The sequence below is a fragment of the Doryrhamphus excisus genome, chromosome 13 (genome assembly GCF_030265055.1).
Source record: "Doryrhamphus excisus isolate RoL2022-K1 chromosome 13, RoL_Dexc_1.0, whole genome shotgun sequence".
NCBI lineage: Eukaryota > Metazoa > Chordata > Actinopteri > Syngnathiformes > Syngnathidae > Doryrhamphus > Doryrhamphus excisus.
In genome coordinates this window covers 11,100,870-11,110,956 of record NC_080478.1, presented here as the reverse complement: position 1 = coordinate 11,110,956, position 10,087 = coordinate 11,100,870, and the positions used below count along the sequence as shown (strand labels likewise).

Genomic DNA, 10,087 nt, shown 5'->3' with positions numbered 1-10,087 from the left:
CCTTCTGATACAGTGGTCGCATACATGACGTCACTTTGTAGTCTTAACATGAATGTCTTTTACTCTATTTGCGCTTGAATACATGTATTGTTGTATATTTACTATTCAGGTATTGCCATTTTATTTTATATCCTTTATAAATTTCCACAGGAAAACCATGTCTTAAAATAAAATATTGTATAAAATATACATTTTACTGCTGCCTTTTAAAAAGCCCATTTAATTTAATGTCATTAAAAATCATTTTTCTTCACTGATTAAAAAAAAACATTAGTAAAAATAAATATTTTACAACAACACAAAATACAAACAAAAAGCCACAAGGACCATTTACAGAATTAATATTTAATCATAAAATTAAACATGGTTGACTAAAACACTCATTTGCAAGGTACGTAACATATATCAATAATCATATTTATGGAGTAGTAACCTTAACGGTCACAATATTGTCCCTTTATAGTGTGAATGAGGTGTAACATATTTGAATTTTGTTTTAGATTTGTAAATATGTAACATATTCAATATCAAGAGTTTTTTTTTTCATCAGTCCGATAAAGAAAACATTTCTCTCATGAACTAAACATGTTTGGCACAAACAGCATATTTCACATAGTAATATGTCATATGAAATAACACTTGCTAGCAGAATATAATTTAATTTAAGCTGCTGTAGTTTTAATTCTAGTCTTGTCTTTGTGCTTGTCCTTATGGCTGGATTTAAAACTAAACTACTAACTTGCTTGTGTGCAAAGTGTACATTTCCAGGTCAACATCACAAGCTTTTTCCCATAAATCCTACTAACAACATTCCCAGATGTGCACGCATTCAACCATGCACTGTTATTGCGCTCAGTTAGGCAAAGAGCCAGATCCTACTTGTGCAAGTTGCTAGGTGACAAATGGGCAGGGAAGCCTTGGAAACCAACAAGGGCGCTATAGGGCTGAAGGCATGCAGCACCAGTGCCACCTCCTGCAGGGGCAGCCACACTGCAGTCAGAGCTCGCCTCTGGAGAGAGACAATAACAGTGTCTGTGTAGTTCCACTCATACTTATTGTTACAACTACATCTCATCAAGGTGATTATAGGTAATTAGTGTTGTAATATACCCAGGCCACTGTCGTCTCTTGTCTGTCAAGGGAACGTAAACCACTCCCATCAAAGCTCTTTTGAGAAAGGTCCCATCGGTCTGACGATCGTACTGTTCTAGGACCTGACTGCCGCCATCAGGGCCTACTGGAAGCACCAACCGCCCGCCAGGCTTCAGCTGCTCCAAGAGCTTTGCAATGGAAGAACAGGAAACAAACATGTTCTCTGCTTTAAATGGTAAATAGTGAGGTATTTGACTTAAATAGAAAGTGGTTTGATGGCGCTATCTGCAGGGGGCAAAAAAAAAGAGTGCTGCAGGTACGAATGCAGCAGAGGGCGCTTTCTCACAAGTAAATTCTCCAAAACATTTTCCAGTAGGAAGATGCTTTGACAAGATGCATTGTTGTGTAGGTACAATGCCAAATGTCTGTAATTGTTTATTTATGTATAAAATTAACGTTAACATCCACAAATAGTAAAGATCTACTAAGTAGCCTACTGGAAAAAAAATATATAAATATAAATAAGTTAGCGGTTGAGCAGTTTCCTGAAATGGATATTGTGTATTTCATTTAAAATGCATACATACAGCTTTCGGAACAATAGCTGCAGCTGCACCAACGTGAATGGCATCATATGGAGCTCCCTCTGGGTATCCAAGCCTTCCATCTCCCACTGTGGATACATACACACACATATTGCATGCACTGTTATTAGTATTAAGACATTATTCTGTATAATTTCAATACACAGGAGTGGTAACTTACCAACAAGTCGAACGCGTCCAGAGGAAATAAGTTCTGGGTCATCAGCTTGGATGTTTTTTATTGAACTTTGTACCAGTTCATCAATGTGTTCAACACCCACCACTCTGCCAGTCTTACCTGTCTGCACACAATAGAGGAAGGCAGCCAGTGAGTGACAGTCAGGACACTATGTGGCAATGTCACTTACCATCCGTGCAAAACAGGCAGTGAGGTATCCGCTCCCTGAGCCCACATCCATAGCTGATGCCCCTTCTTTGAGTTTGTCACTCAACAACTCCAAAGCATGGGCGTGCTGTCAGAACGAGATGAATAATGAGAAGACTTGAGAGAAATGTGTGCTTAACCAACTTATCACAACTGCTTACCATGTGTGGTGCACTGATGGTGGCTCGAAAGCCTGCAATAGGAAACAAACTTTCACTTTCACTGACACAAGTATACAGTAAAGTGTAAAGAAAAATTTAATTGTCAGACCTATGGACTGTGGAGAGTCTGCATATGGATAATCTCTGGAATAGATTCCTCTGTCTGTGGTCAGCATGGCATCAAACACTCTGTCACTGTGGATCACGCCATGATCTGAAGGAGCAAACAGATGATGTGACTATTGACATTAGATGGTGGTGTATTTGATAACTAAGATTAATGACAAAAACACTAACAAATGCATTACCCCTCAGTCTGGTTATGAGCTCTTGATGTGTTTTGCCACTGGACATCCAGGCCATGGTCCGGGACAGCAGCACCCCCATTGGGACCGCCACTACTACCAGACGCAACACAGCTCGCATCTCCTACACCGGATCTCCCAGCAGTGACATGACACACCTGGGGAACGGACACCCAAGGTACTGTAACTTCACACAAAAAGTCTGTTTCTATCCCTGACAAAATCTCTTTTCAATCATCTCAAACAACAACAGATAAATCGTATTTCAAACTACGCATTATTAATTAAAATAACCCTGGAGCGTTTGTTTACCTGAGCTGCGACGAGTCGGACAAGGGAATTTACTTCCGGATTGGTAAGTCGTTAGCCAATCTGCTGCAGAGCTCATAACCGGAAGTCACAATGAGCCAATCATTGACAAACATATTTGACCGACATATTTTATATCCAATCATTAGTCACATAACACGGAAGTGCGCTGTTTACTGAAGCAAGTAGATCATGGAGAACGTAAGCTAGTGAGGCTGATGCTGTTTTAGTTAAACATAATATAAGCAGAGAAAAGCAGTCCACCTATTCAGTGTTCCCAAACAGGTAAGTCCCTTATTAGTTATCAGTGGTCGAGTTCAAATGCTTGGGTTGATGTAATACTGTATCTAATAATGTTCTATCTGCAAATGGCGATACATTAATAGAGTTTAGCTGAGCCGTTTGTCTTGTTTTATATTTCTGATCGTTAACAAAATAAAGATAGCTGATACTGACGTGTGTTCACGTCACAGTCTGCAACAGAATGATCGACGATTTCGAGAAACAGGAAGTTCGCACCAGCGGGGAGCTGTGGTCCCAAATATGTGGTCCCAGTCAGCCGGAGATGCAGACTGAGACCTCCTCAGACCACAACACTGAATTTCAAGACTCCTTCCAGCCAGAAGCACCAGTACGAGCACACGTTAACGGCCAGTCTAATGGAACCAGCAACACCAATACCAGTACTAAATGGGAGCCCATGGAAGACTCTGAGACTTACATTGCCAGTTTAGGTTTGCACGTTTTATAACCAAATGCCATTTTGCCACATATTTTCAGAGATGTCATTACAATGATTTGTTGTTTTTTACTTCAGAGAACCGACTGAAGAAACTGAAGGGTCAATCCAGTGACGTCACCTCTAGGGACATGCTACGCTCCTTGTCTCAAGCCAAGAAGGAATGCTGGGATAGATTCCTGCACGATGCACAGACCTCTGAGCTTTTCCAAAGCAGTGACATGGATGAGAGGTATGATGGAATAATATTGTTTTATTGTTGTAATACCCTGGACTGATTGGGTGAAAATCAAAAGTTAATAAATCAATAAACAGCTAATTTAATAGTGAAGAAGCCACAAAAGCCAAAGAAAAAGCATATTCACAGATTGAATTGTCTCCCCTTATGTGTCCCATCCGCGATTTTCAAAACATGTCATGTGACAAACCTTTATTTTGTTTTGTTCTTCCGTCACAGCGCCCTTGAACACTTCAAGAGGTGGTTGGTTCCAGACAAGGTGGCCATCAGTGCAGAGGAGCTGGAGTTTCTACTGAGACCGTCTCAGACGAAGGAGCACGGCCAAGTGGACCAGCAGCAACAAGAGGCAGAGGAGAAGGGGGAGGAGCATCACCATGATGAAGATGACCCTCAGAGCCCTGAGAAATAAGACTGAAATGCAACACTAACAAAACAAACAATATGGTGTTATGTTACTTTTCATGTCTGTGCTATTCAACCTTTTTTTTTTTAACATCACAGGAGTTGTTGCCGTATAACATCACATTTCCACTGCTATCATGCCGTCAATCATCTCCCTGTAAGTCACGTTGTAAAAAAAAAAAAAAAAAAAGATTCAAAGGAGCATCAGCGTTGTGTCATGTGACAAACGCTTTAGCACTTTCTGCGGCAGCTGTGACATTTGATGCATGTTGCACTTGTATGCCAAAGCCGCGGTGGGCTTAAATGTCAGCGGCAGTCAAACACCGTTGGCGACGCATGTAAAATGATGGGAAAATATGCTCTGCAGTACTGTGAATAAAATTGGATTCATTTGCGTCTGCCACACCGGTGACTGGATCATGTTTGATGTGTTTCTGCCTCATCCAAGAGAGGAGAAATATTTTTAAATGACAAAACTGTAATTTGGGCTGACTTTTTACAAACCTGGAGGCCTCTTGGGCTAAAGCTGTGTGGACAAAAGCTGATCGGTCAACTTTAGCTAAGTTAACTATACAAATTTTCAAATTATATAAATTGTAATATAAATTATATCATATCCTTTATCATTAACTAGCACAATATAAACAGTGATTAAGCTATATTACAAATTTTGATACTTTATATCAGATACTTTATCATTAATTAGCACAATGTAAACAGTGATTAAGCTATATTACACATTTTGATACTTTATATCATATACTTTATCATTAACACAATATTAACAGTGATTAAGCTATATTACAAATTTTTATACTTTATATCATATACTGTATCATTAATTAGCACAATATAAACAGCGATTAAGCTATATTAATGTTTTTTGTGGTAATTCTGAGCTAAATTATTGGCCTTATTGAAAATTGACAACACAAGTTATTATAGGCTAAACAAGAGGGTGATACAGTATGTGTACTTTTTGGCTACAGGGCCCCCTTGTGGACAAGTGTGTTCACTCACCACAAAAATTTTGTTATATATTATATGTGAAATTAAATTCAATGATTTGACAGAAAACTATCAGTAAATGTAATATATCTGTTATAGTTTTCTTAATAGTGAGAAGCTAGAATGAAGACCTTTTGACTAGGGAGCCCCTTGTGGACAACAGCAGATTCTATACCTGGCAACCTCTCGAGCATAAACTATAAAAATCAATTTACTTCAATCACACAGGCTTGATTGCAAACTTTTTTTTTGCTCTCTTAATAATAAAAAGTTACATTTAAAAACGGCATTTTGTGTTTGACTAATCTTTAAACCTGTTTGTTGACCTGAAACACTGAAGTGTGACAAATATGCAATAAATAAATAAATAATTATAATACTCAGGACTCTCTCTCTCTCTCTCTCACACACACACACACACACACACACACACACACACACACACGTCAAACTCATATATTATTTATTACAATTAAATATTTTTCTTATATTACAGAGGTCCATTGGAATCAATACAAATAAACTGTCCTGTGATTAATATTTCCAAGATACTTCCGAAATGCCATGCAGAGAATATGAACATAAGCTCACACCAGAAAAACCAACATTTAGGTATAACATTCTTCTACACCTATATAGGAATGATATTCAGTTCATGTTTCCATACCTTTTTTTGGTGCAATTCAACATCAGACCAGTGTCATCTGACTCAAATGAAAGAAAGGCATTTGGAAGTAAAAAATAAAAAATAAACAACTCACATTTCTCATTCTGGAAAAACACTTGGAATATGCTTTTTTTTTTTCTTTTTTAAATATGGGCTTACAGGAACAGGCACAGAGGACCGATTAAGACATCTAGTATCACATGTTGATTAATGAGAGGAGCTGAGTGACTTCTAAGGCCATACTGCACATATTGTACTGTACTGTAAGAACACCCAGTGGGACTTTTCATTGATTGCTGAGCAGTTGAACCTCTGAACTGCTGTTCATGGGGATTTACATCATCATCTACCAGTGTGCATTCATATCAATCAGTCAGAGCGGACCACAAAGCAACACATTCTCACTAGAATTTAGTACTACTGCTAAGTACTGCTAAAGTAGTGTCCAAATGTGCAAAAAAAAAAGCAAATCAATGCACTCAATAATAAAATAAGTGGACATGGTGCAAACATTTTGTGCACAGGATGCTATATTTTGCTACAAAACCACAAATTTTCTGTCATTTCATATTGTTTAACAATTACTAATATTGTTTTACTAAACAAATGCAGGTTAATGATAAGAACACAATGATTTTTAAAGATAATCTCTGCCAATCACCACCCAAAACTTAGTTTAGTACAAATTACTTGATATTAAAAATAACATTTCCCTTATCGTGCAATAATAATAATAATAAACATCTTTGTTCTTCTCTATTAAATTCTAAAAAAAAAAAACAAAGTTTAAAACCATAAATACTTTTTAAAAGTAAAATAAATAACATCTGTTTTATATTGTTACTGTCCAATAAAGCGCATCTCCCATCAAATTTAGTATTTTTTTTCCTTTTTGCTACAACCCAAGAAAAGCCAAACCAATATTTCTACAAGACACCTTGGACACGTTTCGCTTTGCAGTTCGACTAAATTCTTGTGAGAACTGGCTTAAGCCTTACTTATTTTGTAGCTGTCCAAAACAGAGCATATTTCTCCACTTTTTTCTATTTCTTTCCGTCAATCCTACAACAACAACAAAATATTTGTAGAAATAAATAACATCTGCTTGGCAATTATATATTTGGGGGGAATTTGTGCTCACTTTTATGTCGATGTTTGTTTTGTGTCCACTAGGGAAGATTTAAAAGAAACTCTCATTCTTGTGTAATTTGAATAATAAAAAGGTGCACCAAGCCAACCAATAGGCTAATATTTCTGCAGAAAAACACACAAAAATATTTTTATAGCCATGTGTCATTTCTTAATTGCATGTTAAATATGTTTAATTCTCAAGCTCTTCTTTGTCCAGTCAATGAATGTGCATGTTTTGGATGTTAACATGTTAAGTTCAGGCCTTCAAACATCACATGAAGGAGACGTGTGTGTGTATGTGAAATCTAAAGCATCATCTAAAGCCTCATAAAGCCAACACATTTCCATATAAATGTCTGGGAATGTTCTCTAAGGCAGCAAGCTGAAGGGCACAAATCATTGTCTGTAGTATAAAGTGAGGAGGCAAAGCTGAGAAGAAGGAGGGTGAAGAACTGGCCAAACTAGTTCAAACTGCATCTTGCCCAAAAGCAAATATGTGATGAAACCTGCTGGGAGGACTCACCACACCGTCTACTAGGCTCTTACCAGTCACACAAATACTAATATTGCAAATGTAACGCATCGCACAGTGCAGCTACAACGGGAGACGACTCTCTCTAGTCTAAAAATCTTTCTCTTGAAAATAAATTATAGATTTTCTCCATACAGAAATAAATACATGATCTTCTCTTCAAAGATAGAGGAATGAATCATTATCATCATCATCATCTACAGGCTACCACCGAATACATTATCGATTCACTCACAGCGTGCCAGCGGTTAAGGAAACAAGAATATGGCCGACTAACTGACGCCATCTGCAGTCCACGGAAATACAACGCAAATATACAGTCGGCCATGACATCGCTACAGGATACAATATAGTCCCCATTCTCAGTAACTCCGCTTCTTTTTCACATTGCAAACTAACTCAATTGGACTTTGAGTGCGTGAACGGTGGGAAAATCTCCTCTCGGAGGTCACGTTAAAATGTGACATTTTTCACCGTTCACAAACAAACAATGAAGCTACTATCACGTGACAATGTAGGAAAATTACCGTACTGCCTCCAATAGAGGACCATCCCCTTTTGCGATACATACTTCAGAAAACAATATTTATTATATTCTCTTAAGATAAAGATTAGGATTTTTTTTTTTAAATACATGTGAAATCTTATGTCATTTATCATATTTGCATCATAGCATCTGTGCCTCAGCAGGAGTCTACTGTCAGGTTACTGGGATGTGTGTGCGAGAGTGACAGGAAGAAAAGCTCTGATTCGCTACCACCTATTGATTTGTATGTATAAATCTCTCTCATACAGTAATCCCTCGTTTATCACGGTTGGTTGAGTGAATTTCTGCGAAGTAGGATTCCTTATTTAGAAATGAAATATTTTTGTAGTTAGAGCATAGAAAACCTGTTCACAAAAATACCTTCATATTTTAACATTAGAGCCCTCTACACATTAAATAACACCCCTATAGTCGCCTTTACCCCTGTATGACCCGATCTGATGAGACATGAAAAGAGTTAATAAGCCAAGCGGGTGTACAGGAAGTGACGTTGGGGATTCAGAGTTCAATATCCTGTGTTTTTATTGGGGATTACTGTGCCTGTGAGATAATTCACACCTGCAATAAAAGCCTGTTGTTCTGGTGATCAATTCCGGTGTTTATGTGTCTCACCGATTACAGTAACATTACTGACACATAGATACCAGTGTCTCTAAATGCCACATTTTTATATTATATTTAATTCAGACGTTTTTTTGGCTTGAAAATGCGCAGTTTAGGCAAATAATATGCACAAATTACTTCAATATGCATATTTCTTGACTAAACATCATGGTTAATTGAAAATCGAACCATGAAGTGCAGAGGGACAACTGTATAAGATGAAAATACAGTGTAATATTGATGATTTTTATTGCATCTGATTTAATTACATTTATTTTAACTTATTTCAATATAATTTAATATGATGATGTCATTTATTGAAATACGTATCTCTGCTTGGTTGACAGATGTGTCCATCAAATGTCAAAAGTCTTGCTAAAAATATTAATTGACATTTTGTGGCACTTATATTGTGTTTTTTTATAACTATTCAAGCTATTTTGCTTGTTGATGCTTGGGTCGGAATATCGTTCCATGTGTCCATGAATTGGCACATTTCTAAGACCTGTAGGAGAATGTTCAACGACGACGATGCTCAGTGGCAACAACGGAAAGCCATGTAGGATTCAACTCAGGTAAATGTGTCAGACTTTTTACGCTTACTTCATAAGTGTGTGTCAGTGTGAAAACAACACAATCTCGCTATCCTTCATTCCAAAACATCCCGTCTCTCCTTCAGCAGGATCGGCGCTAATTAAAGCAGAGGCGGATGAATCAGGCGTAATCTTATCTAAACGTCTCTGGTACTAGCTCGCTGGATGTGTTGTTCTGTCGTCATCCTCGGACGCTACTGCAGGTTCTTGAGGAGGCGTCCATAGCGGAAGTCGTAGACATGTCGACAGAAAAACACCAGCGCCGGATCGACATCGTCGGGAACGCAGCGGTGGCTGGGTGTGGCGTGACCAACAATGGGCGGCACCAGAAGAGAGGCAGCGCTGTCGGGTACGCCCTCCCCTCGGCGTTTTACCAAGGCACAAAATCTGAAATAGTCACATTGTTTTTTTTCCCCACAATGTTTCCCTCCTAACCCTAAACGCACGGCATACATTTGGAATATATGTACGTAAATAGACAGGCATTTAGCTGCATTTACATTGTGTGTGTGTATTGAAAGAAATATGGTAACATGTCAGTGAATGGATGTACAGTTTACTTTGGTTAACGTCCATTAACGGTAGCCATGTTATTCGGTTAACATAAAATTTTGCCTTAGCTTGCGCTGTTGCAGTTTCACATTTTCTATATTAAATCTTTATTGGTTCTATAATGTTTAGTTTGATATATTTTTGACATGTTTGCAAATTGTGGTTGCAGCAGAGTAATGTGTTTCTTTTGTGCTGTTTTGTTAACTGACAGGTTCGGTAAAAGTGATAATAAATGTTAA

General features: G+C 37.8%; 3 protein-coding genes across 6 annotated transcripts in view; 1 reads left to right on the top strand and 2 right to left on the bottom strand.

The window, feature by feature from the left end:
- Positions 1 to 314: 314 nt before the first annotated feature.
- Positions 315 to 2,913, bottom strand: pcmtl (l-isoaspartyl protein carboxyl methyltransferase, like). Of its 3 annotated transcripts, none has more exons than XM_058090240.1 (9): positions 2,840 to 2,913; positions 2,531 to 2,714; positions 2,332 to 2,436; positions 2,223 to 2,254; positions 2,045 to 2,149; positions 1,858 to 1,978; positions 1,680 to 1,765; positions 1,111 to 1,280; positions 317 to 1,009 (listed from the first exon to the last, which is right to left on the bottom strand). In XM_058090240.1, the coding sequence occupies exons 2-9, from the start codon at positions 2,646 to 2,648 to the stop codon at positions 997 to 999; spliced, it is 750 nt and encodes a 249-aa protein (XP_057946223.1). In that variant the 5' UTR covers positions 2,649 to 2,714; positions 2,840 to 2,913; the 3' UTR covers positions 317 to 996. The 3 variants fall into 3 exon arrangements, with proteins under 3 accessions (XP_057946221.1, XP_057946223.1, XP_057946222.1); XM_058090239.1 differs by having other exon boundaries at positions 2,531 to 2,685; positions 2,840 to 2,912; XM_058090238.1 differs by lacking the exon at positions 2,840 to 2,913 and having other exon boundaries at positions 315 to 1,009; positions 2,531 to 2,824.
- A 76-nt stretch (positions 2,914 to 2,989) lies between these two features.
- ccdc32 (coiled-coil domain containing 32) lies at positions 2,990 to 5,609 on the top strand. The gene is made up of 4 exons (XM_058090241.1): positions 2,990 to 3,121; positions 3,310 to 3,570; positions 3,654 to 3,807; positions 4,033 to 5,609. Exons 2-4 carry the CDS (start codon positions 3,321 to 3,323, stop codon positions 4,220 to 4,222), a joined length of 594 nt encoding a protein of 197 aa, XP_057946224.1. The 5' UTR covers positions 2,990 to 3,121; positions 3,310 to 3,320; the 3' UTR covers positions 4,223 to 5,609.
- A 3,526-nt stretch (positions 5,610 to 9,135) lies between these two features.
- Positions 9,136 to 10,087, bottom strand: part of bahd1 (bromo adjacent homology domain containing 1) — a 38,519-nt gene continuing 37,567 nt past the window's right edge. For both annotated transcript variants that reach the window (XM_058090235.1, XM_058090236.1), the window contains exon 7: positions 9,136 to 9,683. In XM_058090235.1, the coding sequence (XP_057946218.1) occupies positions 9,491 to 9,683 (193 nt within the window). In that variant the 3' untranslated portion in view covers positions 9,136 to 9,490. The remainder of the gene's footprint in view (positions 9,684 to 10,087) is intronic.

Coding starts and splice junctions, on each gene's coding strand:
- pcmtl (XM_058090240.1), bottom strand. CDS start 2,648: ATGCGAGCTGTGTTGCGTCTGGTAGTAGTGGCGGTCCCAATGGGGGTG. Junction 2,437..2,530: donor GCTCATAACCAGACTGAGGG/GTAATGCATTTG, acceptor TTGCTCCTTCAG/ATCATGGCGTGATCCACAGT. Junction 2,150..2,222: donor CCATCAGTGCACCACACATG/GTAAGCAGTTGT, acceptor TCGTTCTGACAG/CACGCCCATGCTTTGGAGTT.
- ccdc32 (XM_058090241.1), top strand. CDS start 3,321: ATGATCGACGATTTCGAGAAACAGGAAGTTCGCACCAGCGGGGAGCTG. Junction 3,571..3,653: donor GACTTACATTGCCAGTTTAG/GTTTGCACGTTT, acceptor TTTTTACTTCAG/AGAACCGACTGAAGAAACTG. Junction 3,808..4,032: donor AGCAGTGACATGGATGAGAG/GTATGATGGAAT, acceptor CTTCCGTCACAG/CGCCCTTGAACACTTCAAGA.